Raw genomic sequence first — 26394 nt, 5'->3', positions numbered from 1 at the left:
ACTGATTTGTTGTAAACCTTAGAATATATTTTGATCTTAAATACAATCAGGTATCTCGAGCAGAGTGACTTCCTCCATGCCAACCAGCATGGATTCCAAAAACATCAATCAGGCAAAACCTAACTCGCACTTTTCTCACAACATACTGAAAGCTTCAGTCAGGTACATGCAGTATTTCTTGATTTATGAAATGTATTTGAATCAGTACCACATCTACACTTATTGTCAAAAATACAATCATATGGGCTATCAAGCAAAATTTGTGACTGGAGTGAGGATTCTTCAGTAGGGAAGACACAGCTTGTTATCTATGATGGATAGTCATCATCAGATGTAGAAATAACTTTGGGCATGCCTCAGGGAAGTGTATTGGCACTCTTGCTGTTTATATTGTATACTAATGACCTTGTGGACAATATTAATAGTAACCTCAGACTTTTTGCAGATGACAAAGTTATCTATAGTGCTAGGAGCTGCACAAATATTCAGTCCAATCTTGATAAGATTTCAAAGTGGTGCAGACATTGGCAACATGCCTTAACTAATCATAAATGTAAAATTGTGCCCTTCACAAAACAAAAAACAAAAAATAGTATCCCATGACTATAATATCAATGAGTCACAGCTGGAATCAACCAAATCAAATACCTGGTTACAATGAAACAATGGAGAATCCAGGATGGAATAATGACAATATTATCAAAAGTGTAGACACTTGACGGGCCTTCTTTAAGGGTAAGTAGAAATCTATCTTTCCCAATATTGTTGATATCCTGCCTGGAGTTTCCAGTGTTTGATTTAATATTATTAAAAGGATAGACTGCTACTCACCATGTAGTTGAGATGTTGAGTAGACAGGCACAACAAAAAGACTGCTACACTAGTAAGATTTTGGTCCAAAGGCCTTCTTCTGAAGTAGAAAACACACACACACACACACACACACACACAACCACTGTCTCTCGCCACCGAAATCAGGCTGCGAGCAGCTGTGCGTGATGAGTGAAGCAGTCTGAGTGAAAGGGGTACAAAGGAAGCTGAGGCAGAGAGAGGGAAGGATAGAAGGTAGTTGTGGGGGACATTACAGTGCTGCTTGTGGGAGCAAACAGAGACACAGTGGGGAGACGTAGGACAGCCAGGTGCAGTCAGGAGATTGGACAGACAACAGGTGTGTGTGTGTGTGGGGGGGGGGGGGGGGGGGGGGTAGTGGAAAAGGAAAGAAGTGAATGGACTGTGGGTGTATTGGTGGAATAGAATGCTGTGTAGTTCTGGACAGGGAACAGGGAAGGGGATATGTGGATGAAGGACTGTGACTAATGAAAGTTGAGGTCAAGGGGTTGACAGGTATGTAGGGTATATTGCTGGGAGAGATCACACGTGCACAATTCAGAAAAGCTGGTGCTGGTAGGAAGGATAAAGATAGTGCAAAATGTGAAAAAATCATTGAGATGTAGGACACTGTGTTGGGCAGTGTACTAAGCAACTGGGTGGTCCAGCTGGTTCTTGGCCATAATTTGTCAGTGGCGTTTTATGCAGAGAGACAGCTTGCTGGTTGTCATGCCCACATAGAATGCAGCACACTGTTTGCAGCTTAGTTTGTATGTCACATAACTGCTTTCACTATGATCGGACAGGTGATACCTGTGACCAGACTGTAAGAGATGGTGGTGGTAGGATGTATGGACAGGTCTATTTACCATGGGGCAAGGGGTTGGGAGTAGGGGTGGAGTAGGAATGGAGGGATGGATGAGGATGTTCTGCAGTTTCAATGAGTAGCACTGTGGGAGGAGTGGAAAGATATTTGGTAGATTATTCCTTATTTCAGGGCACAACAAGAGGTTTTGGGCTTAGGACTGTGTCATGCAGGTGTCCATTACTGTTAACACGGATTTGTTTGTCATTGATTCCTTTACAGGTGAAGTGATTTTGGGTGAGGATATTGTTGGTCATGATGACTATAAAGGAGATTGTACATTGATTGTGTGCTGGACACAGGTTAGGTAGTGTTCAACAATGGCAACGGCGTGGTCATTAGGAATGTTAGTGTAAAGGGAGGCAGCATTAATAGTGACGAGCAGTGTACCATGTGGTAAAGGAACAGGAACTATGGAGAGTCGGTGAAGGGAATTGTTGTTGTTTTTTATATAGGAGGGTAGTTTCTGGGTAATAAGCTGTAGGTATTAGTCAACGAGAGCAGAGACTCTCTCAGTGGGGCACAGAAATCGGCCTCAATGGGGTGTCCAGGGTGGTCAGGTTTATGGACTTCAGGAAGCATGCAGAACCAAACAAAAACAATACTTCCACTTCACCAGCTGCTACTCATTCCAGAACAAGAAGTCCCTTTCATACAGCCTAGCTATCCATGGCCATCAAATCTGTAGTGACAAGCAATTCCTCTCAAAATATATCAAGAGTTCCACTGAAGTCTTCACTGATCAAAAATACCCTTCCAGCATTGTACAGAAACTAATCTCCTGTGCCTTATCTGTCCAGTCCCCCACCACCTCCCAAAGGCTCACCATCTGGCAACAAAAGAGCATTTCTTTCACGACTCAGTACTAGTTAGGACTCCACTCGTACTCCTAACCCCTTGCCTCGTGTCTCATTCACCTGTAAATAGACATAGATACAAGACCTGTCCCATACATCCTTTCACCAGCACATACTATTTGAAGAAAGACTTGTTAGCTTTTCTAAGCAATCACAGAAGTATTTTTTTGCTGAGACCATGAGTTGTTATAGATTTTATCTGCAATTTACAGATATTACCTCATATAATATTTTTTACAAAACCATACTCAGTATCAGTGGCAACAAAAAAATTGGTATGTCATGGGATTATTAGAATGTTAACATGGAACATTACTGAATCATCTGAAAGTGTTACAACAGCTCTTCAGTTGTGGTTAAGAAATCAGACAGATCAGTACAGCTGGTACTTGACATGAGAACAGTGAACAGAATAATTGAACCCCAATAAGACAGCTCCATAATTGAGAAATTGCTAACAAGATTTGTGGGAATGAAATAAATAAGTACTATGGACTTATTGGAAGGTTTCTGACAAATACTGCTACACATGGAGTCAAGAAAATATACAGCATTTCTTTCACTTCGAAGTTTTACCTTATGGACTTAATATTTCAATCCTCAATTTTCATCAGAGCACTGAATAAGGCTACAGGAAGTGACTTGAGGGACAAGATCATAATCTATGCACATGATACAGTAGTAGTATCTAAAGCTTGGTCGAAAGACATTCCGATCCTTGACCAGCTATTTTATAGATTACTTTCTCATGGAATAACAGTGAGGCTCTCAAATTCGCAGTTTGGGAAAGTGAAGGACAATTTCTTGGGCACATGATGAATTAAACCACACCCACACAAATTTGATGAAGTTAGGCACTGCCCAGAACCATTAAACAAAATTTATATTAGACACTGAATTAAGTGCAGCACATCTGATGCATTTTTCATACATGACTTTTTAGTTTTTAAATCAGAGTTCGATTTAATAAAGGAGAGTTTAGCATCAGATCTAGTCCATCCAGATTTCAATTTACCATTCAACTTAGCAATAGACACATCAGATTATGGCCTAGAACGCCAAATTTATCTACAAAATTATACAGATCTGGGTATTCCCCACTGCCCACACCTTTTACAAGCAGAATTTTGGCTAACCACAGAAGAAATTATCATTTCCCAATGAGGAAGCATCAGCTGTCCCGTGATCTTTCCATAAGTTTTATTACCTTTTAACCAGTGACCATAGTGCACTAACTCTCTTGAAAAGGAGACTTTTACACAGCAGACTCACAAGGTTGGCCTTCACAAGAACAACTTCTTGGGCTTCCCAAGAATGATGAGCCTCCCTGACTTGATAGACTAGAAGAAGTGGGAGTTCTAATCAAACTTCAAATAGCAAGCATGTAATTGGACAATTGTAAAAAACTTTGCTAAATCTGACTACCCAATTAACAATTTTGTTACTTGTGAGAAATGTATTCCTCTATTCCTATTCCAATAGTGATTGATTAGTATGAGGGAATATTGATTTCAGAGCGAAGTTCCGATTGATGAATTTCAATGCCACAGTTATGAAAGTCAATGAAAAACTTTGCATGTTTGACATGAGGTTTCAAGGAAAGGAACTGATATGAAGATATCAGGATGGACAAATGGCTGAAAGCAAAGCTTAGAGAGGCAGGGAAAAAACTGCACAGGGTGGAGGAAGTTAAAAAAGGGGGCAGAGGTTCACATTACCAACGGCTGAGCCCAAAACTAAAAACTGTTCCAGATGATGCTGTGGTGTGACAATTCTAAAAGGGTGTTTTGTTACAAACAGGGTCTCTCTCTCTCTCTCTCTCTCTCTCTCTCTCTCTCTCTCTCTCTCTCTCTATCTATCTATCTATCTATCTATGGCGAACGATGTTTATGAAAGTACATATGTTTCACATACCTTTAGTCTACTTGGTTATAAGAGAATGTTGATGCATGATATGTTGAAATAATTCAAATCTAGTGCAAGCAGCTATATGCTCTTTGGATCCATTAATGTAATATTGTTTGGAAATGTGTCACGTATGATGAATCTCTTTTCACTGATGTACTCCAGTGTATCAACAAAGCCAAGCCAATAAATGACAAGACCAGGGCCAAATCTGAAATATGAACAAACTGCCTTAATACCATTCAGCACACATTTAATACATTTTTAAAAAACCAATTCACTGTCTGCAGGAATGAATGTTTCTCACCTGTTCCAGTAACTAAGATACTGTTCCTTTATATATGTTTTGTGGTTTGCTTCATCACCAAAGAGTGCTTTACTTTCTATCCAATTTACTACAAAGCCATCTACCGCCACAGGCAACTCCAGCTTAACATCTGGTGTCTTGTCATAACCACATGTTCGCAGCTGCTCTTCGTCCTTGAATGGTATGTTAGCATTTCTTACCATTCTTTGCAAACGTAGCTCATATTCTTGCCCAATGGAGCTACAGGAAGATAAATATGCCATATAATATCCTCAAACATAATAATCCAAGTTTTTAAAAGAATATGTTAATCCTGCAAATACTGATGAAAAAATTACATTTATAAATTTCATTCAATAGCTATTATAAATTCACCCATGGAACAAAGCTGAAAACAATAGGTCTGGAAAATATGGCTAACTGACCACTTAAAATTGGGATCTGCTCTTGTTAACACATAACATTCTGAAATACTTCTTGGAGAACAAGGTTTGCTCATTTTCCAGGGATAATGTTCTTCTTATGGAACTAAGATAAAGACCGTGCTTTTTCTCTTGTGAAATGTGTTTAAGCTAGAAGTACCACTGAATGCAAGGGTCACACTTAATTCTTTCAAAATCCTTTTGGTGCAGATTCTCTCAGTTTTTTGGAAAATTCCTAATTGAAGATAACACAAGAAAATGATACACCGAAAGATATGATTAAGAGCCATACTACTATTTAGAGTTATGCCAGTTTTTCTTGTGTCTGAACTAAAAATTTGGTTGTCCGGTGTGATCTGCATATTTGATGGAACTCATAGAAATGAGGAAATATTTTCTAATTCAAAGAGTTTAAGTTTACACTGGGATGAAGACTTACAGATGGACATAAATCGGCTTTTATTAACATTTTGTGATGAAACAGATTTCAGTTAGAATAAAAATTTTGTGAACAGAAATGGATTTTTAAATAAATTACTCAAAAATTAGTAAGAATTCATGTTTCTTCAGCTTCCAGTACATAAAATGCAAGCTTAAAAGACTAGTCAATGCAAATGGTGTTTTAGGATTTACTACACATTATATTTATTTTTTATATTTTTCTCTCTCTCTCACACACACACACATATACAGGGTGAGTCACCTAACATTACCGCTGGATATGTTTCGTAAACCACATCAAATACTGATGAATCGATTCCACAGACCGAACATGAGGAGAGGGACTAGTGTAATTGGTTAATACAGACCATAAAAAATGCACGGATGTATGTTTTTTAACACAAACCTATGTTTTTTTAAATGGAACCCCGTTAGTTTTGTTAGTACATCTGAACATATAAACAAATACGTAATCAGTGTCGTTTGTTGCATTGTAAAATGTTAACTACATCCGCAGATATTGTAACCTAAAGTTGACGCTTGAGTAACACTCTTCCGCTGTTCGATCGTGTGTATCGAAGAGCACCGAATTACGTAGGGATCCAAAGGGAATGGTGATGGACCTTAGGTACAGAAGGGACTGGAATAGCACATTACATCCACATGCTAACACCTTGTTATTGGTCTTTTTCACTGGTGCACATGTACATTACCATGAAGGGTGAGGTACACATACACATGTGGTTTCCGTTTTCAATTACGGAGTGGAATAGAGTGTGTCCCAACATGTCAGGCCAATAGATGTTCAATGTGGTGGCCATCATTTGCTGCACACAACTGCAATCTCTGGCTTAATGAATGTCGTACACGCCGCAGTACATCTGGTGTAATGTCACCGCAGGCTGCCACAATATGTTGTTCCATATCCTCTGGGGTTGTAGGCACATCAAGGTACACATTCTCCTTTAACGTACCCCACAGAAAGAAGTCCAGAGGTGTAAGACCAGGAGAACAAAAAAATGGTTCAAATGGCTCTGAGCACAATGGGACTTAACATCTATGGTCATCAGTCCCCTACAACTTAGAACTACTTAAACCTAACTAACCTAAGGACATCACACAACACCCAGTCATCACGAGGCAGAGAAAATCCCTGACCCCGCCGGAAATCGAACCCCGGAACCCGGGCTTGAGAAGCGAGAACGCTACCGCACGACCACGAGCTGCGGACTAGGGAGAATGGGCTGGCCAATTTACGCGTCCTCCGTGTCCTATGAAACGCCCATCGAACATCCTGTCAAGGATCAGCCTAGTGTTAATTGCGGAATGTGCAAGTGCACCATCATGCTGATTCACATACGTCGACGCATTTCCAGTGGGTCATTTTCGAGCAATGTTGGCAGATCATTCTGTAGAAAAGCAATGTATGTTGCAGCTGTTTGGGCCCCTGCAATGAAGTGAGGACCAATGAGGTGGTCGTCAATGATTCCGCACCATACATTTACAGTCCACGGTCGCTGTCGCTCTACCTGTCTGAGCCAGCGAGGATTGTCCACGGACCAGTAATGCATGTTCCATAGATTCACTGCCCCGTGGTTTGTGAAACCCTCTTCATCGGTAAACAGGTAGAACTGCAACGCATTCTCTGGTAATGCCCATTGGCACAATTGCGCTCGATGATTAAAGTCATCACCATGTAATTGCCAATGTAGCGACACACGATACGAGTGAAAGCGGTGACAATGCAGTACGCGCAAGACACTACTTTGACTCAGTCCATCGGCTCTCGCAATGTCTCATGTGTGGGTTCATGGCAACAGCAGCTAACACACCAACTGCACCCGCTTCTCCTGTGATGGGCCTGTTACGGACCCGTTTGAGTGCTACGACCATACCTGTTGCATACAGTTGGTGGTAGATGTTTTGCAATGTGCAGCACATTGGATGCTCTCTTTCCGGGTACCGTTCTGCATACACCCTGCAGGCTTCAGCTACATTTTGTCGACACTCGCCATAGATGAGTATCATCTCCGCCTTTTCAGAGTTCGAATACACCATGGTCTCAGTTCCTACAACACTACACTATCACAGACATCTGGTAACATGGTGTACTACAGTTGGTCTGCGTGCGGAGACGAATGCAGAATAACAATAGCAGCAAGCGCTACATGCGGTCACTGCAACAGCTAGACCAAACCACAAAAGTGCACTACAGCCACAGTCGTAAACACAGTCGTCATCGTAAACATGTCCCTGCAGATGCTGCTCGCCGACCATGGCCCGTGTTTGTTACAACACGCAACTGAACATCGGAGGTTTGAAGCATCAACTTTAGGTTACAATATCTCTGGATGTAATTAACATTTTACAATGCAACAAATGGCACTGATTACGTATTTGTTTATATGTTCAGATGTGCTAACAAAACTAATGTGGTTCCATTTTAAAAATTGTAGGTTTGTGTTAAACAATCACACTATCCCCTCTCCTCACGTTCGGTCTGTGGAATCAGTACGTCAGTATTTGTTGTGGTTTACGAAATATTTCCAGCGGTAATGTTAAGTGACTAACCCTGTGTATATATAATAGAGAGAAACATTCCACTTGGGAAAAATATATCTAAAAACAAAGATTCTGTAACTTACCAAATGAAAGCGTTGGTACATTGATAGAGACAATAACAAACACAAACACAAACACACACATACAAATTTCAAGCTTTCGCAACCCACGGTTGCTTCATCAGGAAAGAGGGAAATACGAAAGGATGTGGGTTTTAAGGGAGAGGGTAAGGAGCCATTCCAATCCTGGGAGGGGAAAGACTTACCTTAGGGGGAAAAAAGGACAGGTATACACTCGCACACACACATATCCATCCACACATACACTGACAGAAGCAGACATATCTTCAACCCATTATATGCAGTCTCCCATCCTTCATCAAAGACACCAACCACTTTCTCGAACGCCTGGAATCCTTACTAATCTGTTACCCCCAGAAACCATCCTTGTAACCATTGATGCCACTTCCTTATACACAAATATTCCACATGTCCAGGGCCTTGCTGCGATGGAGCACTTCCTTTCACGCCGATCACCTGCCACCCTACATGAAACCTCTTTCCTCATTACCTTAGCCAGCTTCATCCTGACCCACAACTTCTTCACTTTTGAAGGCCAGACATACCAACAATTAAAGGGAACAGCCATGGGTACCAGGATGGCCCCCTCATATGCCAACCTATTCATGGGTCGCTTAGAGGAAGCCTTCTTGGTTACCCAGGCCTGCCAACCCAAACTTTGGTACAGATTTATTGATGACATATTCATGATCCGGACTCACAGTGAAGAAGAACTCCAGAACTTCCTCTCCAACCTCAACTCCTTATTTCCATCAGATTCACCTGGTCCTAATCCAAATCCCATGCTACTTTCCTTGACGTTGACCTCCATCTGTCCAATGGCCAGCTTCACACATCCGTCCACATCAAACCCACCAACAAGCAACAGTACCTCCATTATGACAGCTGCCACCCATTCCACATCAAACGGTCCCTTCCATACAGAGTAGGTCTTCGTGGCAAACGAATCTGCTCCAGTCCAAAATCCCTGAACCATTACACCAACAACCTGAAAACAGCTCTCGCGTCCCGCAACTACCCTCCCGACCTGGCACAGAAGCAAATAATCAGAGCCACTTCCTCATCCCCTCAAACCCAGAACCTCCCACAGAAGAACCACAAAAGTGCCCTACTTGTGACAGGGTACTTCTCGTTATCCGCCAGGCCTCAACCTCTGCTAATTTCAAGTTGCCACCGCTCATACCTCACCTGTCTTTCAACAACATCTTTGCCTCTGTACTTCCGCCTCGACTGACATCTCTGCCCGAACTCTTTGCCTTTACAAATGTCTGCTTGTGTCTGTGTATGTGCGGATTGATATGGGTGTGTGTGCGAGTGTATACCTGTCCTTTTATCCCCCTAAGGTAAGTCTTTCCGCTCCAGGGATTGGAATGACTCCTTACCCTCTCCCTTGAAACCCACATCCTTTCATCTTTCCCTCTCCTTCCCTCTTTCCTGATGAAGCAACCGTTGGTTGCGAAAGCTTGAATTTTGTGTGTATGTTTGTGTGTCTATCGACTTGCCAGCGCTTTCGTTTGGTAAATCACATCATCTTTGTTTTTAGATATTTTTTCCCATGTGGAATGTTTCCCTCTATTATATATATATATATATATATATATATATGCTTTTTTTCTAAGACACTTCCATTTTTAGTCAATGTGTCTTTCATGAGGTTTCTCCATTTAGTAGACACCATCACTCTTGTCAAATTCTGAAAAGTTTGACAAGTACACATCTACTGCTTCCATAATTCCTACATCATTTTAATCAGTCACAAGTTTCTTTAGGAGTAACACTTCAAATATGAACAGGATTTGTCCTCATTCTATTCCTTTGCAATTCAACTGACACTGAAAATTCCAGAGTACTCACCAGCTATTGGTTTCTCCTTTGTAAGGTAAATAAAAAGGAGAGTCCCATTTGTATCTCATAAAATGCATGTCATAACTTTTATGGCAAATGAAACTGACTTTGGCTTTTTTGTTCCAAGATCACTGGATTCCACACATTGCTTAGATCTGTCTGATTTTTCAGTAAGTGCTGCTATCATGTCTGACACACAGAGACAAATCAACATAAATAATCAATTCGATTAATTTTAATTTCCCACAACTTGCTAAAAATGTTGACGAGTTTTTATTATTTTATTTTACTTCATTTTATATTACTTTTCTGTCAGCACTCAACATATCTCCAGCCCCTCTTGTATAAAGCTATGTCATAGCTATTTCATGTAAAAGTAATAAATTTTTTGTTTTGAGGTGACTACGGCACCAGTTACTTTATGTATCATTTTCTTTCAACTGTTTAATTCCATATTCTGGACTTCTTTGAATTTACATTTGTGGTTTCAGTTTTTGAGTGTCCTTCAAAGCCGATACCTTCTACAGAAGAATAGCCAGATTTAAATTAAGTCATCAATCTCTTAAGCTTTGAAACAAAATATTATACTCCTTATAAGTCTGCACTAAATTTGGATGAATATTAGATGACCATGAAGCATCCAAAAAAATTATCTGTATAATGTCACAATATTCCAGTTAATCTACATGAACGAAGCGCACCAGCAACTACTGTCTAAACTATCCCTCAGGTCAAAAGTCAATATTCCATTTACATTACTGTGCAACATGTAACTATCTAACGCAAACAATAGTTTACCAATATCAATTCCATCTCCACACCCGACTGAGGAATTTTCACATTACCCCCTAGGCTTGCTGTTGTGAGACGATCGATTAGCATGTTGCTTGATGATAAACTGAGAAGCAGTAGTGCAAATATATGCTGTGAACATCATAACACCTGTCAGCAAAATATACTCACCACCTATAAGTTATAAGAGTAATGACGAAGGACTGGTAACAGTACTGTATAAGGAAAAAAGTCTCTCTTTCTAATTGCCAAATTATGTATCAGAATGGCTCACATAGGTAGACAAGAATAGTTGCAGTAATAATTTCTCAGTTTGCACTTAAAGAAGAAATCAGTTACAGTAAAACTGACCATAGTCATCACGGGGAAGGTGACGACAATTACCAACTGGAACTACAGTGCCAGGACTCTCAAAAATGTTTACAGATTGGATCTCCTTTCCTTTTCATAATCCACTACTAAATAACACCAAAAGCTAACTTAAAGAAGATCTGTAGGTAGCATGTTCAACTATCAATGTCATATTTTTTGACACTTTATCTCAATAAACTGGACTAAAACAGGCACAATTTGGAACAAGGTCTTTAATGTCGTGTACTTTAGAAACTTCTTTCTTTAATTTTTTTCATGTTTTCAATACCAAACTTGAGATGTTCATGTGTATTCAGTCTGTAGCATTTATGAGTTCACAAAACAAAACAATGATGTTCTGTGACATCATACATCCTGTGCTGTGAGTGGCTCATAGCAGCAAACTGAGCAAACCCCCTGTTGATTTAAGTATTTTTGAAGCTACCATATGCTATATTTCTGGTTTTCAACTTATATTTGAAAACATGGCGTTTAAGCTGCATTAAGGATCTCTCCTTAACACATCATTTTTAGTACGTTCTGTTGTGTGAAAGCATCAGGAAATGTGAGGTTGGTGGCTAAACATGCTACCGCACATTGCTCCATTGAAATTGTGTGTATACCTTTGCCTGGACTTGCACTGTAAGCAGGAGATTTCTTGGCAGATGTTCAGATTGGTCTGAGTGCACCACTTCATCCTAATCCCAAATTCCAAATTTTTGCACACAGAATTAATAACATACTGGTTTTAGACTTGCAGTATGCTACAGTTATTAGCAAGAAATAGAAACTCACATGAACTCAGGTGCGATACTCTCACAAAAAAAAATACTTGCTAATAATGCACTATATCCTGCAAAAGGCATCAGCAAGCAAGAAAAATGTTAGCAACTTGTAATGGGTCTGGGAAATGTGTTATCGATACCAAATCTAATGAGGGAGGTTGTAAATGTTTTCTTATATTTTTCTCAGAATATTTTTTGTGAATTGTAATTTGCATTATTTTATGCTAATTTGCTTATACTTTCGAGAGTGAGAGCATATTGATTAATATTAGTAGATGTGACAAATAATATCAAAGAGACTCATTACAAGTGGAAGCTTGTGTGTTGTGTGAAACATCTTTGACGCTGGAGTCGTCTTTGACTGTAGTCAGTCGGCGGTGAACACTCGGTCCCCATTATAATAATTTGCAAGTGACCAGTAAAAATGAGTTATTCTATTACTGTTTTATATAAACATAAAGAAGGAAGCACATTCAGAAAAATGGTATTTGAAGCACCAAAAATGAGGCAAACACATTGAACCAGGACATTTCTGCAGCTGACGAAACAGCATTATGGAATCATACTTTCACTAGATGACTGAAGCCAACACAAAAAAGTCAAATATCATCTAATAAAGATCCATGGAAAAGTGAGTACTGTCATGAAATATGCTAAATTCAAGTATATAAAAATAGTGAGCCTATTTCAAATTAAAGGTAACAGGGCGTGTTTTGCTACCTTATTTCCTCTGATCATTTGTGGAACTCTCACTGGATGGTGCCACTTATGTTATCATTTTCTAGCGCACCCTAGTGAGGAGACATTTACAAACTTAGCACACTTTTCTTACAGTGAGTAGAATTGCCAATGCCAGGATCAAGGAAACTATTTCAACAACACCAAAACATTAAAACTAAATATGATTAATGAAGCCTCAAAGCATAATAGTGACAGAGATTCAATAGTGGAGGTTCAGCAAGCCTGTTGACTCCTCCTCCTTGTAAGCAGCAGAAAAGCATGTGGAGACTGGTATGGTACATTCAAGATGAACAAACACAGCATTCAGAAGGCACAAAGCCATGGCCCCATACATGGGGCTTACTGGCAATTTGATCCACAGCCTCTAACACTAGCTACTAGTTGTTTGAAAAACATCGCTCAGAAATGTGACTGTCATTATTTAAATCCATACAGGAAATATTAAAAATGCATCCTGATAATTTTAATTCTTTACTGCATTTCTGAGACACATATTTCAATAAAGCTTTTGGGGTGCCTCAAAGCCTTTAACTACAAGCCACACCTTTCATACGTGTCCTCACAGAGACAACTACCCCTCCCCCCCCCCCCCCCCCCTCCAGGTATCTGAAACAATTATTTTTTATTCGCTGCGGACTTCTCATGAATTTCTTGAGGTAAGTGTCTGTGATTCTGTAATTTATCTGCAAATTGTTGAGTCAGCAGGAGAGTTCTCACTCTCTCTTCCCAACTGTGTTACAAGGAGTATCACTTTTCAGTTTATACATACTCTATAATAAACTGCAGGTTTTCTCTACAGTGGAATTATGTTGCTGCGTGTGACCAGAAATACTTTAGTCTTTGCAGTGACAACATTATTTTGGTGTGTTTGTTACCCTGTTCAGACAAAATTACGGAATTTCTTTTGGCTTGGCAGTAGTTTTGGCACTGTGAAGACCAATATGAACCATTTCAAAACAGAGTCAAAAGAGGTTCCCTAAAGTTCTCTCCATTCTTTCCCTGTGCTAACTTTTCTTGAGTTCCAGAAATGGATGGGTCCAACAGCTTGGCGCATCAAATTGATTCCAGTTCCATGAAAACTCATCTTTCTACCAGCACAAAACAAATATGACTAGTTCAAATGACCAAAAACTACACTCAGTGTAGTTTCAGCTCTCTGACATTGCAGACATGAGTGCTAGTTGCACTTCAGTGAGTGTTTGTGTGCGTGTGCGTATGTGTGTCTACTGTCAACAAAGGCCTTAATGGCCGAAAGCTATGATTGTGTGAACCTTTTTATTGTGCCTATCGTGACTCAGCATCTCCGCTATATGGTGAGTAGCAACTTTCCTTCTCTCGTATTGTTTTGTGCAAATGAGTGAGTCAATGAGCATTAATTCTGGAATGTGCATGACCAGCTAGAAGACACACAAAAGTGACTAGAGACTTTAGGGATTGGTGGGGAATCTAATTTGTAGGAAAAAGTAAAAGCTACAGTTGATCAGAGATACCACACACAAGATTTATGTTCAATAACGCATCTCATTCAGAGAAAGATGCTTCGAAGACAGAGAAACAATTTAATAAATTGTGGGGTGAAATGGAAAAAAAAAAACAAAGGCAGAGCTAGAAAAAAGAGTAAGGCACAACAGCATTGGGGCATGGAATGAAATCTTAGAACATCATCCATTAGGGAGCAGCACAAATTTAGCAAAGCAATTTCCTAAATTTGAACCAGATGGACACATACACCTGTACTGTTACAGTAGATTATAAAAATTTTGTATAGGAAAAAGAGTATTCTGCAGTGGTGTATCAGAAAATATGTACTTATTGGTGAAAAATAACTGCATCTTGTGTGACAAACACATCAGAATCATTGGAGCTGCCAGAGAAACATTGATGCAAAAGAATAGTGAAGCTGCACGTTGCTTTTTTGTCACACTCATTCTCTTGTCTTATTCTGCATGTTCGAGATGGTGTTCTCATCTTTTGAGTTCTCACTAACTTAAGAGAAACCAAACTTTTGATGTGTATGAGTCAATGAAGAAGGCTTTGGTGTTGGTGTTGGTGTTGGTGTTGGTGTTTGTGTGTGTGAAAGATAAGTGCATTTGCTTCATCCACTGCTTGAGGACGCAAAAGACAGGTTGATAATTTTCAGATGCATAGGCTCAAGCACAATACAGAGCAAAATGTTTGGTGACAGGAACTGGGTCAGTGAAGACAGCATCATTCAAGGAAATACCAAGTACATCAACAGGGACTAGCATCTGTAGAGACGTTTGATCTTCGCCCAAACCTGTGAAGGAGAGGTACATGCTCCAATGGTTGAAACGTACCGTTCTCAGCATTCCTGCTTCTGTTGTTTTATCAGGTGGCAGACCCAGACAGAGAGCCATTAATAGGCAATGAAGTGCTCAATTGATGAAATCCACTTATGGTGTTGGAGAGCCCGTCTGCGATGTCTGATGGCCTCTACAATTTCTGAAGTTGACTACGGTACTGTCCGTCAACAAGAGGATCCTGAAGAATAGGGAATTGCTAGGGTGGGTGCTGACAGAATGGCTGCTGTTGTACTCAGGGCAGCAACATCAGTATCTCCAACTAGCAAAGAGCTAAGGATGACAATGGAGGTGAAAGCATCCCAGTCAGTACTGTTGAGAGCCCGTTAGGCTGTGCACCCAGGAGAATAACACAGAGGGAGGTACAGGAAGATTGGGAAGTGGTCACTACCACACAGGTAATTGTGGACACACTGATGGATGGATGGGAAAAGTCAAGGGCTGCAAATGGAAAGGTCAATGGCCAAGTAAGTTCCAGGTGCAACACTGAGGTGTGCAGGGGCACCAGTATCAAGAAACAAAGGTCAAAATCTGCCAGTAAGTTTTTGATGTCTTTACTACAGCCAGCGATCATGGTTCCACCCCACAAAGTATTATGGGCATTTAAGTCACCCAAGATTAGGAAAGATTGGGAAGCTGAGAAATCAAAGCAAAACATATGTTCTGAGACACTTCACCATTGGGAGGGAGATAAACCAAATGCTCAGTCACACATTGATGGATTGTCAGCGTCATCTCCCTACCATCTTCAACTGTACCTGGAGTGAGGATGCATTCCCATCTCAATGGCAGGAAAGCGTCATTATCCCGGTACTGAAACTGGGTAAGAAACCCCTATAGATGGACAACTGTTACCCAATTAATCTCACTGATGTTCTCTGCAAGCCGCTCAAATGCATGGTGACCTGGTAGCTGTGTTGGCGCCTTAAGTCTCAGTGTCTTCTGACCCCGCCACAGGATGGTTTCCACCAACCCCATTCCAATGCTGACATCATGGTTTGCCTGGAGTCTGTCATCCGACAGCTTTTAACCAGCATCAACATTTTATTGCTGTCTTCTTCGACTTCAAAAGGCTTATGCACCACATGGATAAATTACATTCTCACTACCTTACATGAGTGGGGTTGGTGGGAACCGGTTCAGATTTATCCAGAATTTATTGTCACATGGTAAAATACAAATGTGCCCTTACCCAAACAGCCACAGTCTCCAGAGATGTATCAAGAGGCACAGATTCGCTACATACAGGGTGCAGAAGTATGTGAAAATCCACCTGACACCCTATCATAGGCTGTGCAATTTGTAAAATAGCCTCAGTAGCCATAAGTGTCCATGTTGCCAGAAACCAAGTTTCCTGAAAGACAATATAGAAATCAGCCAAGGTGCTTAAGAGATGTCATACTTCAGCCAGGTTTTCCACTGGAAAATCATGTTGTCAGTATACTGTCAGGGTGTGAAGTGGCCAAGGAGGTAGGTTATTCCCCACAATCATCTGGTGCCACCAATTGAGAGGTTATGGTATCAACACACATAGGTTCAGAGACACGTCTGTGGTACAATCTTGGCCTCAGGAGCCACCATGATCTCTGCCTCGGCCGTAGAAGCGGAATATGTGGGAGGAATCAGGTGGCAGAGGGGCCACCAAATTCTCCTTCTTCTTGAAAGACTTCTCTTTATCTTCTTTCTCCTTAGGGGGTTAGATGACTTAGAGAGCTTCTCTAAATTAGTTTCAGAGAGTGAAGGAGATTGCAGAACCCTATGACAAACAGCCTGTGGCTCCTTCAGCCACTGGCTGAATCTGGTTGCAGACCAACAGAAACCTTGTAGAGGAGTGTCCCGAGGGACTCGTTTCTGGTGTAAGAAGGCAGAGAAGGGTTATTCGTCTCCAGCTGGGGGATGGAGATTGACATCCTCAGCAAGTGGGGAGCCATTCCTCTTAAAGTGGGTGAGGGGGAGCAGTAGGAGGAAAGCCTCCATACATCGGGGGGAAAAGGGGGGGGGGGGGGCGGCAGCACGTATGTTGAGTGGCCTTGTGGGCTTGCTGTAAGAGGCATACTGGGTGAGAGTATTGTCGTAAGAAAAGGCAACGCAGTTGCTGTAGCCCACGTCATTGTCCTGCATGTAGGATGTAGATGCTCATTCTTTTTCTTGGCCTCTTGGTAAATTAGTCTGGCCAGAGTCTTCTATTCCTGGTCCCCCCCGCCCCCCCCCCCCCCCCCCCCCCCCCAATGATGGTGCAGTTTAGTGAGCAGGGAGAATGGTGCTTTTCACAGTTGACACAGATGGGGGAGGAGAATAAGGATTGTTCACATGTAAAAGTTGTCCACAATCCTACAGAGTGACACCACAACACAAAAACATTTACCCGATTTCATGCATTTATAGTGCTGCATAGAGAGCATGGGGTGTGTGCTGGGGGGGGGGGGGGGGGGGTTTACACATGGTTTTGTGTCAGATCATCATACCATCACCATGACCATGACCTTTCCATGAAACAAATAGCCCTCAGAGGCCAAGATGAAGGCCCTGGTAGCAACTGTATGGTCCCCTGGCCCCATGCGGGAAGGACGGACATAGTGTACACCCAACCCTCCAAGTTGGTACATAGCTCATCAGACTGCAAGAGGAGGTCACAATGGAAAATGATGCCCTGAACCATAACTATTATTGGAAATGAGAGTAACCGGAATGTCGCCTAGCTTGCCACAAGCAAGCAATGCCCGTTACTGGGCTATTTTAATCAAAAATCATTTTGTAGACAGCTACAACATTCCCAAACTTATCTCCTATGTTCTCTACAATAAATAAAGGCTTTGTGGTTGAAAAAGAATGCTGATCAATTCTTGTACAAACCAGGTACTGGGGGGAGTATTTCTCTGCTTGTCGCTTAACCTTACATTCCTCCCACGGTGTAGCCAGAGAAGGAAACATTTTTGAGTTGTATCTCTCTGCGTTGAATGAGTTCCTTCCTTCTGAAGAGACTGATGAGGCCGTATGGCTCCAGCAGGAGACAGTTTCATCTGCTTCATATGCAAGCCGTCTGCCATGTCCATGTCAAATGGGGGCTCTCCCAATGGGTGCCACCCATTCTCAGCAACGGTTACCTGGCCTGTAATCTACTGCTGAGAGTCCCCGGCCCCAGTCATGATAGGCACATACCCTCAGTATACGTGGGGAATTTAGAACTCAGACACCAACAGTGCAATCTTTGCATGGTCAGGGAGCTACCATCATGCACGTATTTGATGGCCCTCCCTATAAGGGGATGACCATGACGCTGGGTTTTGGGCATACTACCTTATAACAAAGGGTGCTAAGGTGGAAAGGCACAAAGGTAGAACATAATACATCACATTGGTTGGTTGGTTGGATGATTAAAGGGACCAAAGTACTAGGTCATCAGTCCCTATTTTCTTCGAACAGAGAGGTCTAGGTGACTTTACATCAGAGATGGAATACCACGTAAAACCCAGGGGAAGAAAACTCCAAAGTATTACAAAGGTCAGCAAAGGCTAGATAAGAGACAAAAAATAAGAAATGGAGGCATAGCAAGCCGGAAGCTCCCAAAAGAAGAAAGCAATGAGGAGATGAGGAGACACACGTCCACCCCCCCCCCCCCCCCCCCCCTCACCACCATTTATTAGAGGGACTCCACTCAGAAATTGCCTAGGAAAGACTAGGAACACTGACAGTGCAAGAGAACCACAGGCAGACAAAAGATGAACAAGTCAAACACACCACACAAGAGAGGGGAGGGAAGAGTAAAAGAATAGGTAGGGTAGGCGGACCACCAGGCCCAGACAGCCGCAGCTTGGTCAGGGCAGAGAAGGCAACAGAGAGTTCTGCAAACCACTCACTGAGCCCATAAGATTAAGTGGCCCTCCCTTAAAGAGAGTGGTAAAAGCCCCATAGACAAATAAAACATAAAACTAAGTCAGCTCCTGAGGCATCGTCTCTTAATACCAGCAGCAGTGAGTCAGGTAGATTGAGACTCTGCCGCAAGGTAGCTAGGTTAGGACAATCCAGCAAAATGTGGACCAATGTCAAATGGGAACCACAATGATGGTGGGGTGGATCCTTGCGACACAGTTGATGCCCATGAGTCAGCCAAGTATGATCGATGCGAAGCCTTGGCCGGCAAAGGACAGCAGAGTCCTTGTGACAGACCTGTTTGGAGGACCTCCACAGATACATAGTATCCAGTATCCTTTATCACCCGTTGTTTGTTCGGTGAAGTCAGAGTGAGCCATTCTGTAATTCATATCTCTAAAACTTGATGGTGTAATATCAACTGGAGGTCTGTTTCCAGAATACTGAGCTCAAAAGTCTAGTAGCCAATTTGGCTAAGCTATCAGCAAGTCCATTCCCCAGAATCCCAACATGGACTGCGATCCAGATAAAGGTCACTGAACATCCACATTGTTCAAGGAATTCTGGATAGGTATGACCAAGGGATGGCGAGAGAAACACTGATCAAAAGCTTGTAAAATGCTCAAGGAGTCGCTGCAGATGAGAAAAGACTCACCAGTGCAGGAATGGATATGCTCAAGAACACTAGAGATGGCTACCAACTCTGCAATGGAAACATTACAGCCACCTGGCACAGAGCATAGTTCAGAATGTCCCGCATGAGTATAAGCAGAGCCTATGTGACCAGCAACCATTGAGCCATCAGTATAGACTACTTCAGAACCCCAGGATGCGCCCAAGGATAGAGAGAAATTGGTCGCAGGGGGCCTCGGGCTGAACCAAGTCTTTCAGACCTCGTGATAGGCCAAGACAAAGCTGTGGCCGAGGGATGCACCATGGAGGTGTATGTGAGTGGGCACAGAGGAGAAATGGTTGAGGGGACAACTGGAGTTCAGAGAGGAGGGACTGGATGCAATCCTTATCTGGGTCACCTTTGCAGCATATGGATGTCAGTGTTTGGAAACAGGAGATGGTATTCGGAACTTAGGAGTGCTGAGAACATGTGTAGCCTACTTCTTGACAAGCTGTTGTTGGCACATGATCTGCAATGGAGAATCCCAGCCTCTATGAGTAAGCTGTTCACAGGGCTAGTTCGAAAGGCTCCTGTCGCAAGTCGAACCCTGCAGTGGTGTATCGGATCAAGTATCCCCAATGCTGAGGGCAATGCCAAACCGTATGCCAGACTACCATAATCAAGATGGGGCTGTATTAGGGAAGGGTAGAGCAATCTGTACCCCAGCTGATGTTATTCAGGCAGTAAAGTGTATTAAGGTGCAGCCTGCACTTTTGCTCAAGCTGGCGAATTCATGTCAACCAAGCATTGAAAACCAGCCCTAAAAAGTTATAAGTCTCCACTACATTGAGTAACTGGTTATAAAGGTAAAGTTCTTGTTGTGGTAAAAGGTAAAACATAGATAGAAGTGAAAAATGCGAGTCTCAGCAGCTGAAAACTGAAAGCCACTGGTGAGGAACCATAACTGCACTTACTGTATGGCGCCTTGCAGTCAATGTTTAGTGACACACACTCTAGAGAAGCAAATGTAGAGCCAAAAGTCATCAGCATACAAGGAGAGTGATACTGATGACCCCACAACGGCTGCTAGACCATTGATGGCTACTAGAAAGAGAGGGACACTCAGTACAGTGCCTTTCAGGGCCCCATTCTCTTGGATGAAAATCACAAGTGGACCCCTGAGATCCCACTCGTTTTAAGGTAGCGAAGATGTGGTGTCACCATATAGTGTCATAAGCCTTTTGCAGGTCGAAGAAGGTGGCTATAAGGTGTTGACATCAGGCAAGAGCTGTTAGGCTCGCAGACTCAACGTAAGCCAAATTGGAAAAAAACACCCTGGGACAGAGCCAGAAGAACCCGAGCCTCAAGGAGCTGACACAGTCACCGGCTCCAGGTATGGAGTAGTGCAATGTGTGTGGTGTGCATATGTGGGTTTTTTAGGACAGAGAAATTGCTCCACAGGCTCAATAAGACACATTCTGATTTCAGACGAGGAATAATACTATCCCCATTAATTAAAGAGACTAGCATTTGTCGTGGCTGATCAGAGATATAAAATGTTAATAAAGCATTAGTTAATTGCAGAAGCATCTATGGAAAGATACTGGAACTAGTCTTGCTTATAAGCTGTAGCAATGCTCACACAGTATAGTGACCAGAATTGGTTACAGTACGCTTGTTCGCCCACTGCTTGAATACTGCTCAGCAGTGTGGGATCCGCACCAGATAGGGTTTATAGAAGAGAGAGAGAAGATCCAACAGAGAGCAGCGCGCTTCGTTACAGGATCATTTAGTAATTGCCAAAGCGTTACGGAGATAACAGATAAACTCCAATGGAAGACTCTGCAGGAGAGACGCTCAGTAGCTCGGTACGGGCTTTTGTTAAAGTTTCGAGAACATACCTTCACTGAAGAGTCAAGCAGTATATTTCTCCCTCCTACTTATATCTCATGAAGAGACCATGAGGATAAAATTAGAGAGATTAGAGCCCACACAGAAGCATACCGACAATCCTTCTTTCCACGAACAATTGCGAGACTGGAATAGAAGGGAGAACCAATAGAGGTATTCAAGGTACCCTCCGCCACACACCGTCAGGTGGCTTGCGGAGTATGGATGTGGATGTAGATGTAGAAGATGTAGAAGTCTGGGAACGACTTCATAACCAGAGGTGGCTGGCCGACAGTCTGAGAGCATCAACAGCGAGTTCCCAGAGAACAACATGTGGACAACACAAGAGAACAGGCAACACGGACAGTATGGCAAGATAACAAATCCAAACAGCAAACCAAGATCGAACACTAAGACGTAGCGAATTCACAGCTAAGACAACAATGTCTAGTGAGAGTCGTACAGTTCTGCAGAGAAATCACAACTAACAGACAGAGGGGCTGCACTACTGGCTTTATTGCGCGGACGCAAGCCCCGGTAGGCTGGCCGGACAAGTGTGGCTTATTGCAAAGCTTACATCGGTGACTGCAGCACCTGCACCTGCAGTTGTGCAGTTGCAGGAGTGCCACTTAGGGGCCGTCACCAATGTCCATATCTTCAAAGGTGCCTGGCTGAGATACCAGACACAGTACTAATAATGGAAAGCTGACTGAAGCCAGATGTTAATAGCTATGAAACTCTAAATTTTGCCTGAAAAGTCTGTCACACAGATAGGTCGAACACCAGTGCTGGAGGTGTGTTTATGGCTTTGAAGAATATGATAACATCTAATGGCATAAGTATAGATTCCAAACATGAAATAATTTGGGTGAAGATAAGTGGGAAACGAGGGGGCAAACATTGTAATTGGATGCTTTTATAGATCCTTTAACATCTAATGGCATTAATATAGGTTCCAAACATGAAATAAGTTGCGTGAAGATAAGAGTGAAAGGTGGGTCAGACAATGTAATTGGATGCTTTTGTAGATTTCCCCCCACCCCCCTCCACCCCCCCACCCCTGCCTCAAGAGCAGTAGCAGCAGAACATTTGAGAGGAAACTCAGAGAACATTTTGTGTAAATTTTTTGATAATGTTACAGTATGAGCAGCAGATTTCAAATTACCAGTTATAAACAGTGAGACTCAACTGATTGAGTGGGTAGTAGGAACAGGGAATTGTGAGAAATTGTTCAAAATACTTTATCTGAAAATTATCTTGAGCAGTTAATCAGAGAACCAACTTGTGAAAACAACAACTGAGAAATCCCTGTGACAAACAGTCCCAAAGTCATTCATGTCCAGCTGTTCCCAGAGCTGCTACCATACCAAGTCAGTCAGTCAAAGAACATGCTTGGCTGTGTCTCCTGCTCCATTCACCAGTGTCAAATCTCTCTGTTACTGCAGGCAGCAGCTATTGTAGCCACTTGCAAATGGTGCTGGTGTCCTGTAACGTAAACAGTTGTTGTCCATTCCGTTGAGTGCCTTGTTTCTTGTGCGAGTTTATTTTGCACTGCAGAATGTATGAAGCCCGTAGTGAAAGTGTGCAAAAAAGTGTGGCTGCTAAACAGAAAGTTTGGCGATCTGCTCATTCTTTGTGTGGCCATACAGATGAATGTGTGTGCTCGGTGCAGGAATATTTCGAGAAGGAGAGGAAAGTGGTGCAACTCTATTTCCTCCAACAAAGGTAGTTAAAAGAAATGTGGATGCCTTAAAGATACACAAAAATATTGTCATCAAGATTTGTAAGGAGAAATATTGCACAGAAGAGGAATAAGCTTGGTTCATCCAAGCTATGGGTAACCGGTAAGAAGAGGAGGACAGGACCACACATACCAAAATGGGATTCTTTTCAACAAGATGCTGTTTGTTGCCACATATAAGGATACTACGAGAGGAAAGAACATCGACTATAGTAAAGCAGTGAATTACTCTTTTTGAAGCAGAGTTACTTAGAGGCAGCAAAACGTCTTCGTTAATGGTTGTCAGAACCCTCGATTTTCAGCATAAAAAATTAATATATGGAAAATTATAATTCAGAGAAGCGACATCAGAATGTGGTATTGGCAGCTTTTAAGAAGTATCGTTAAAGTGCCATTTGAAGATATTGTGTGGCTTGACAAAACATGGATAAATGCCGGTCATTCTGTCAGAAGAGTATGTGTGGAAGTTCTGCTGTTCCAATGGGGAAGGGTGCAAGAATTATTGTCTTGCATGCTGGATCTGCATGTGGTTTCATACCTGACCATCTCTTCATTTACAAGTCGATGAAAACAAATTACTACCTTGAGAAGATGAACTGTTAGAGTTTTCTGAAGCAGTTCAGGGGGCAACTACTGAAAAACTTAAATCATCTGTCTGTTATTGTAATGGTTATTGCTTCGTGCAATTTGTTTATTGAAGATAAAGCTCCAATGATGGCAACGAAAAAAGCCAACATTGTTGAACGGTCAAAATGCCACAACTTGAAAATTCAGGACTATTTGTTAAGCGGAACTGATGGAAATAGTCTTGCACAGTTGTCTCTCTTCTTCTTCTTCTTCTTTTTCCAGGAGGAGAATGAAATTTTTTGCGAGTGTACTTGAAACATATAGCTATAAATTGGTATATAATAGCATTTTCTTTTATTTACAGGTGAGCCATAATGGTCCGTGAAGTAGATGTCAGGTTGCAACAATGGTCGGTGATGGAGTTCCTCTTCAAGACCGGCGATGACTCTGACACACCGATTCACAAGAAGTTGCTCCCTGTTTATGGGGAGGACACAGTGGATCAAAGCAGTATCCAGCAATAGTTGCAGAGGTTTAAAGAAGGTGATTTCTATCTACTGGACAATCCACGATGCGGCAGACCATTGACAGCAGTGAGAGATGTGAAGAAGGAGACCATTGATCAAATCATCCAAAATTACAGATGTGTGACTACACAACAGCTTGCTGAAATGACTCGTTTGTCATTGGGTAGAGTGGTATCACTGGTACAGTCACTAGAGCGCAGAAAAATCTGTGCACGTTGGATGCCTAGATTATTGGCATGAGAAATGAAAACGATGAGGAAGAATGTGTGCCAGGGTCTCATTAAGATCTTTACTGAAGAGTGTAAACAGTGTTTTGACGGCATCACTAACCAACGTTGAAAGGCGGTTGTATTTGTCCGAACCTGAGAGCAAAACCCAATCCATGGAGTAGTGTCAGCCGGGTTCCCCTCAGAAGAAGAAACCAAGACTTTCATGAACTGCAGGCCAAAAGGTGATGACCCCCTTCTTCTGGAATAGTGTGGTGTCATTTTCATTGACTTTTGGAACCTGGATCCACAATAAACCGGGACCATTACTGTTTGTCATTGGACAAGATGTGACGTGCCATCAAGACCCACAGGGTCAGCTCATCAGACTACATCATGACAATGCCAAACCCCCACAGCCCTTATGACACATGAGAAAATCAGGAAAATGGGTTGGGAAATTGTTCCTCATCCTCCCTACAATCCAGACTTGGATCCGTCTCATTTTTACCTTCTTGGTCGTCTGAAAGCCCACCTGCACAGTAAAACATTTGGTAGTGAGGAAGACCTTATTTCCTGTTTCAAGCAATAGTGTAAAAGTCAATCCCCAGAATTTTACCCAAGTGCATTTACATCATGGAAAGAACATTGGGCCAGATGCATCACAGCTGATGGGAGGCTACACTGAGTACGTTCACAAAAAAATTTCATTCTCTTCCTGTAAAAAATAAAAAAAATTAGAGACGACTGTGCAAAACGTTTTGAATGTCCTTTGTGCAACAGGCTTTAGACAGGTATGCAGAGGTAAGTTGTGAGGGATGGGGAAGACACACTGTGGTTCAACAGCTGTCTTTGAAAGCTGCAACAAAAACAAAGTGAGATTCACAACAAAGTTAAGCATAAGTAAAGCCTCAGAGACAAATAAAAACTGAACAAAACCAAAAGTTAGTGGAGATCCATGCTTCAAGCTTTAAGTTAATTAAGAAGTAAGTTCTTTCTGCGGACTTGACAGAAAATCCTATGAAGTTTTGTTTTGGTCTTACATTAAATTAGCAAACAGATTGAAGCATCTGTCCAGACACATTGTGACCATAATGACATCAAAATGTAAGATGCCACAGAGAAGATCAAAATATTGATCACTTGTTTTTCAAAACTGTTTGAATGAGGAATATCATACTGGAGCTCCTCTTCTACATCGTCGCAGAAATGTCAGACTGACAGATACTGAAATAAAAGAGCCTGGGATAGAAAAGCAACTGAAATTACTCAACAGAGTTATGACAACTGGAACCCAATCAGATACCACAACAATTCCACACAGAGTATGTAAAAGAACTTGCTCCTTTCTGATTGCGTTTCTTGACTTCCAGGTGTTTGGTACTGTTCCACGATACCAAATTAATAAAATACGAGCATACAGAATATCAAAGTAGCTGTGAGATTGCACTGAAGTGTTTCTAGGAAACAGAACAGAGTATGTCATTCTCACTGGAGATAGATCTTCAGATTTTCATTTACAAATAACACTTCCATTCGTGAAGTGTATAATGTGTAATTAAGAGTGGCTGATGTGGTAATTGTTTCAAAACAGTTTTAATGATCTCTCCACAGTGGCAGATTTAAAAATTTTGCGCCCCTAGGCACACCATGTTATATGCCCCCCCCCCCCCAAAAAAAAAGAGTTTTAAATAATAACTATTACCTGATCACTTCATAATTGCCTATTTGGGTGGGAGTGCTGTGATCTGCTTCCATACTCTGCTATTCTTTGTTCTGAAGGACACATCAGCAGTCTAGTCACATTTAATCAAAATGTAATATGGTTCCTGAACTGTACTTGGTGTACAGCAGAGGATAAAACAAACTTAAAACTAC

General features: G+C 41.9%; 1 protein-coding gene and 1 long non-coding RNA gene across 3 annotated transcripts in view; one reads left to right on the top strand and one right to left on the bottom strand.

Moving 5' to 3' along the window:
• The window catches only part of LOC126267027 (uncharacterized), a 166984-nt gene that overhangs the window by 20682 nt on the left and 119908 nt on the right, over nt 1-26394 (top strand). The gene's annotated exons all lie outside the window — the stretch shown is intronic.
• Nucleotides 1-26394, bottom strand: part of LOC126267026 (CDAN1-interacting nuclease 1) — a 136728-nt gene that overhangs the window by 25085 nt on the left and 85249 nt on the right. For both annotated transcript variants that reach the window (XM_049971805.1, XM_049971804.1), the window contains exons 6-7: nt 4763-5002; nt 4465-4666 (exon numbers count right to left, since the gene is read on the bottom strand). In XM_049971805.1, the coding sequence (XP_049827762.1) occupies nt 4537-4666; nt 4763-5002 (370 nt within the window). In that variant the 3' untranslated portion in view covers nt 4465-4536. The remainder of the gene's footprint in view (nt 1-4464; nt 4667-4762; nt 5003-26394) is intronic.

This window comes from Schistocerca gregaria, chromosome 4, assembly GCF_023897955.1.
Source record: "Schistocerca gregaria isolate iqSchGreg1 chromosome 4, iqSchGreg1.2, whole genome shotgun sequence".
In the NCBI taxonomy this organism is placed as follows: Eukaryota; Metazoa; Arthropoda; class Insecta; order Orthoptera; family Acrididae; genus Schistocerca; species Schistocerca gregaria.
Note: the sequence above shows the minus strand (reverse complement) of the source record. Positions and strands in the feature narration are given on the sequence as shown.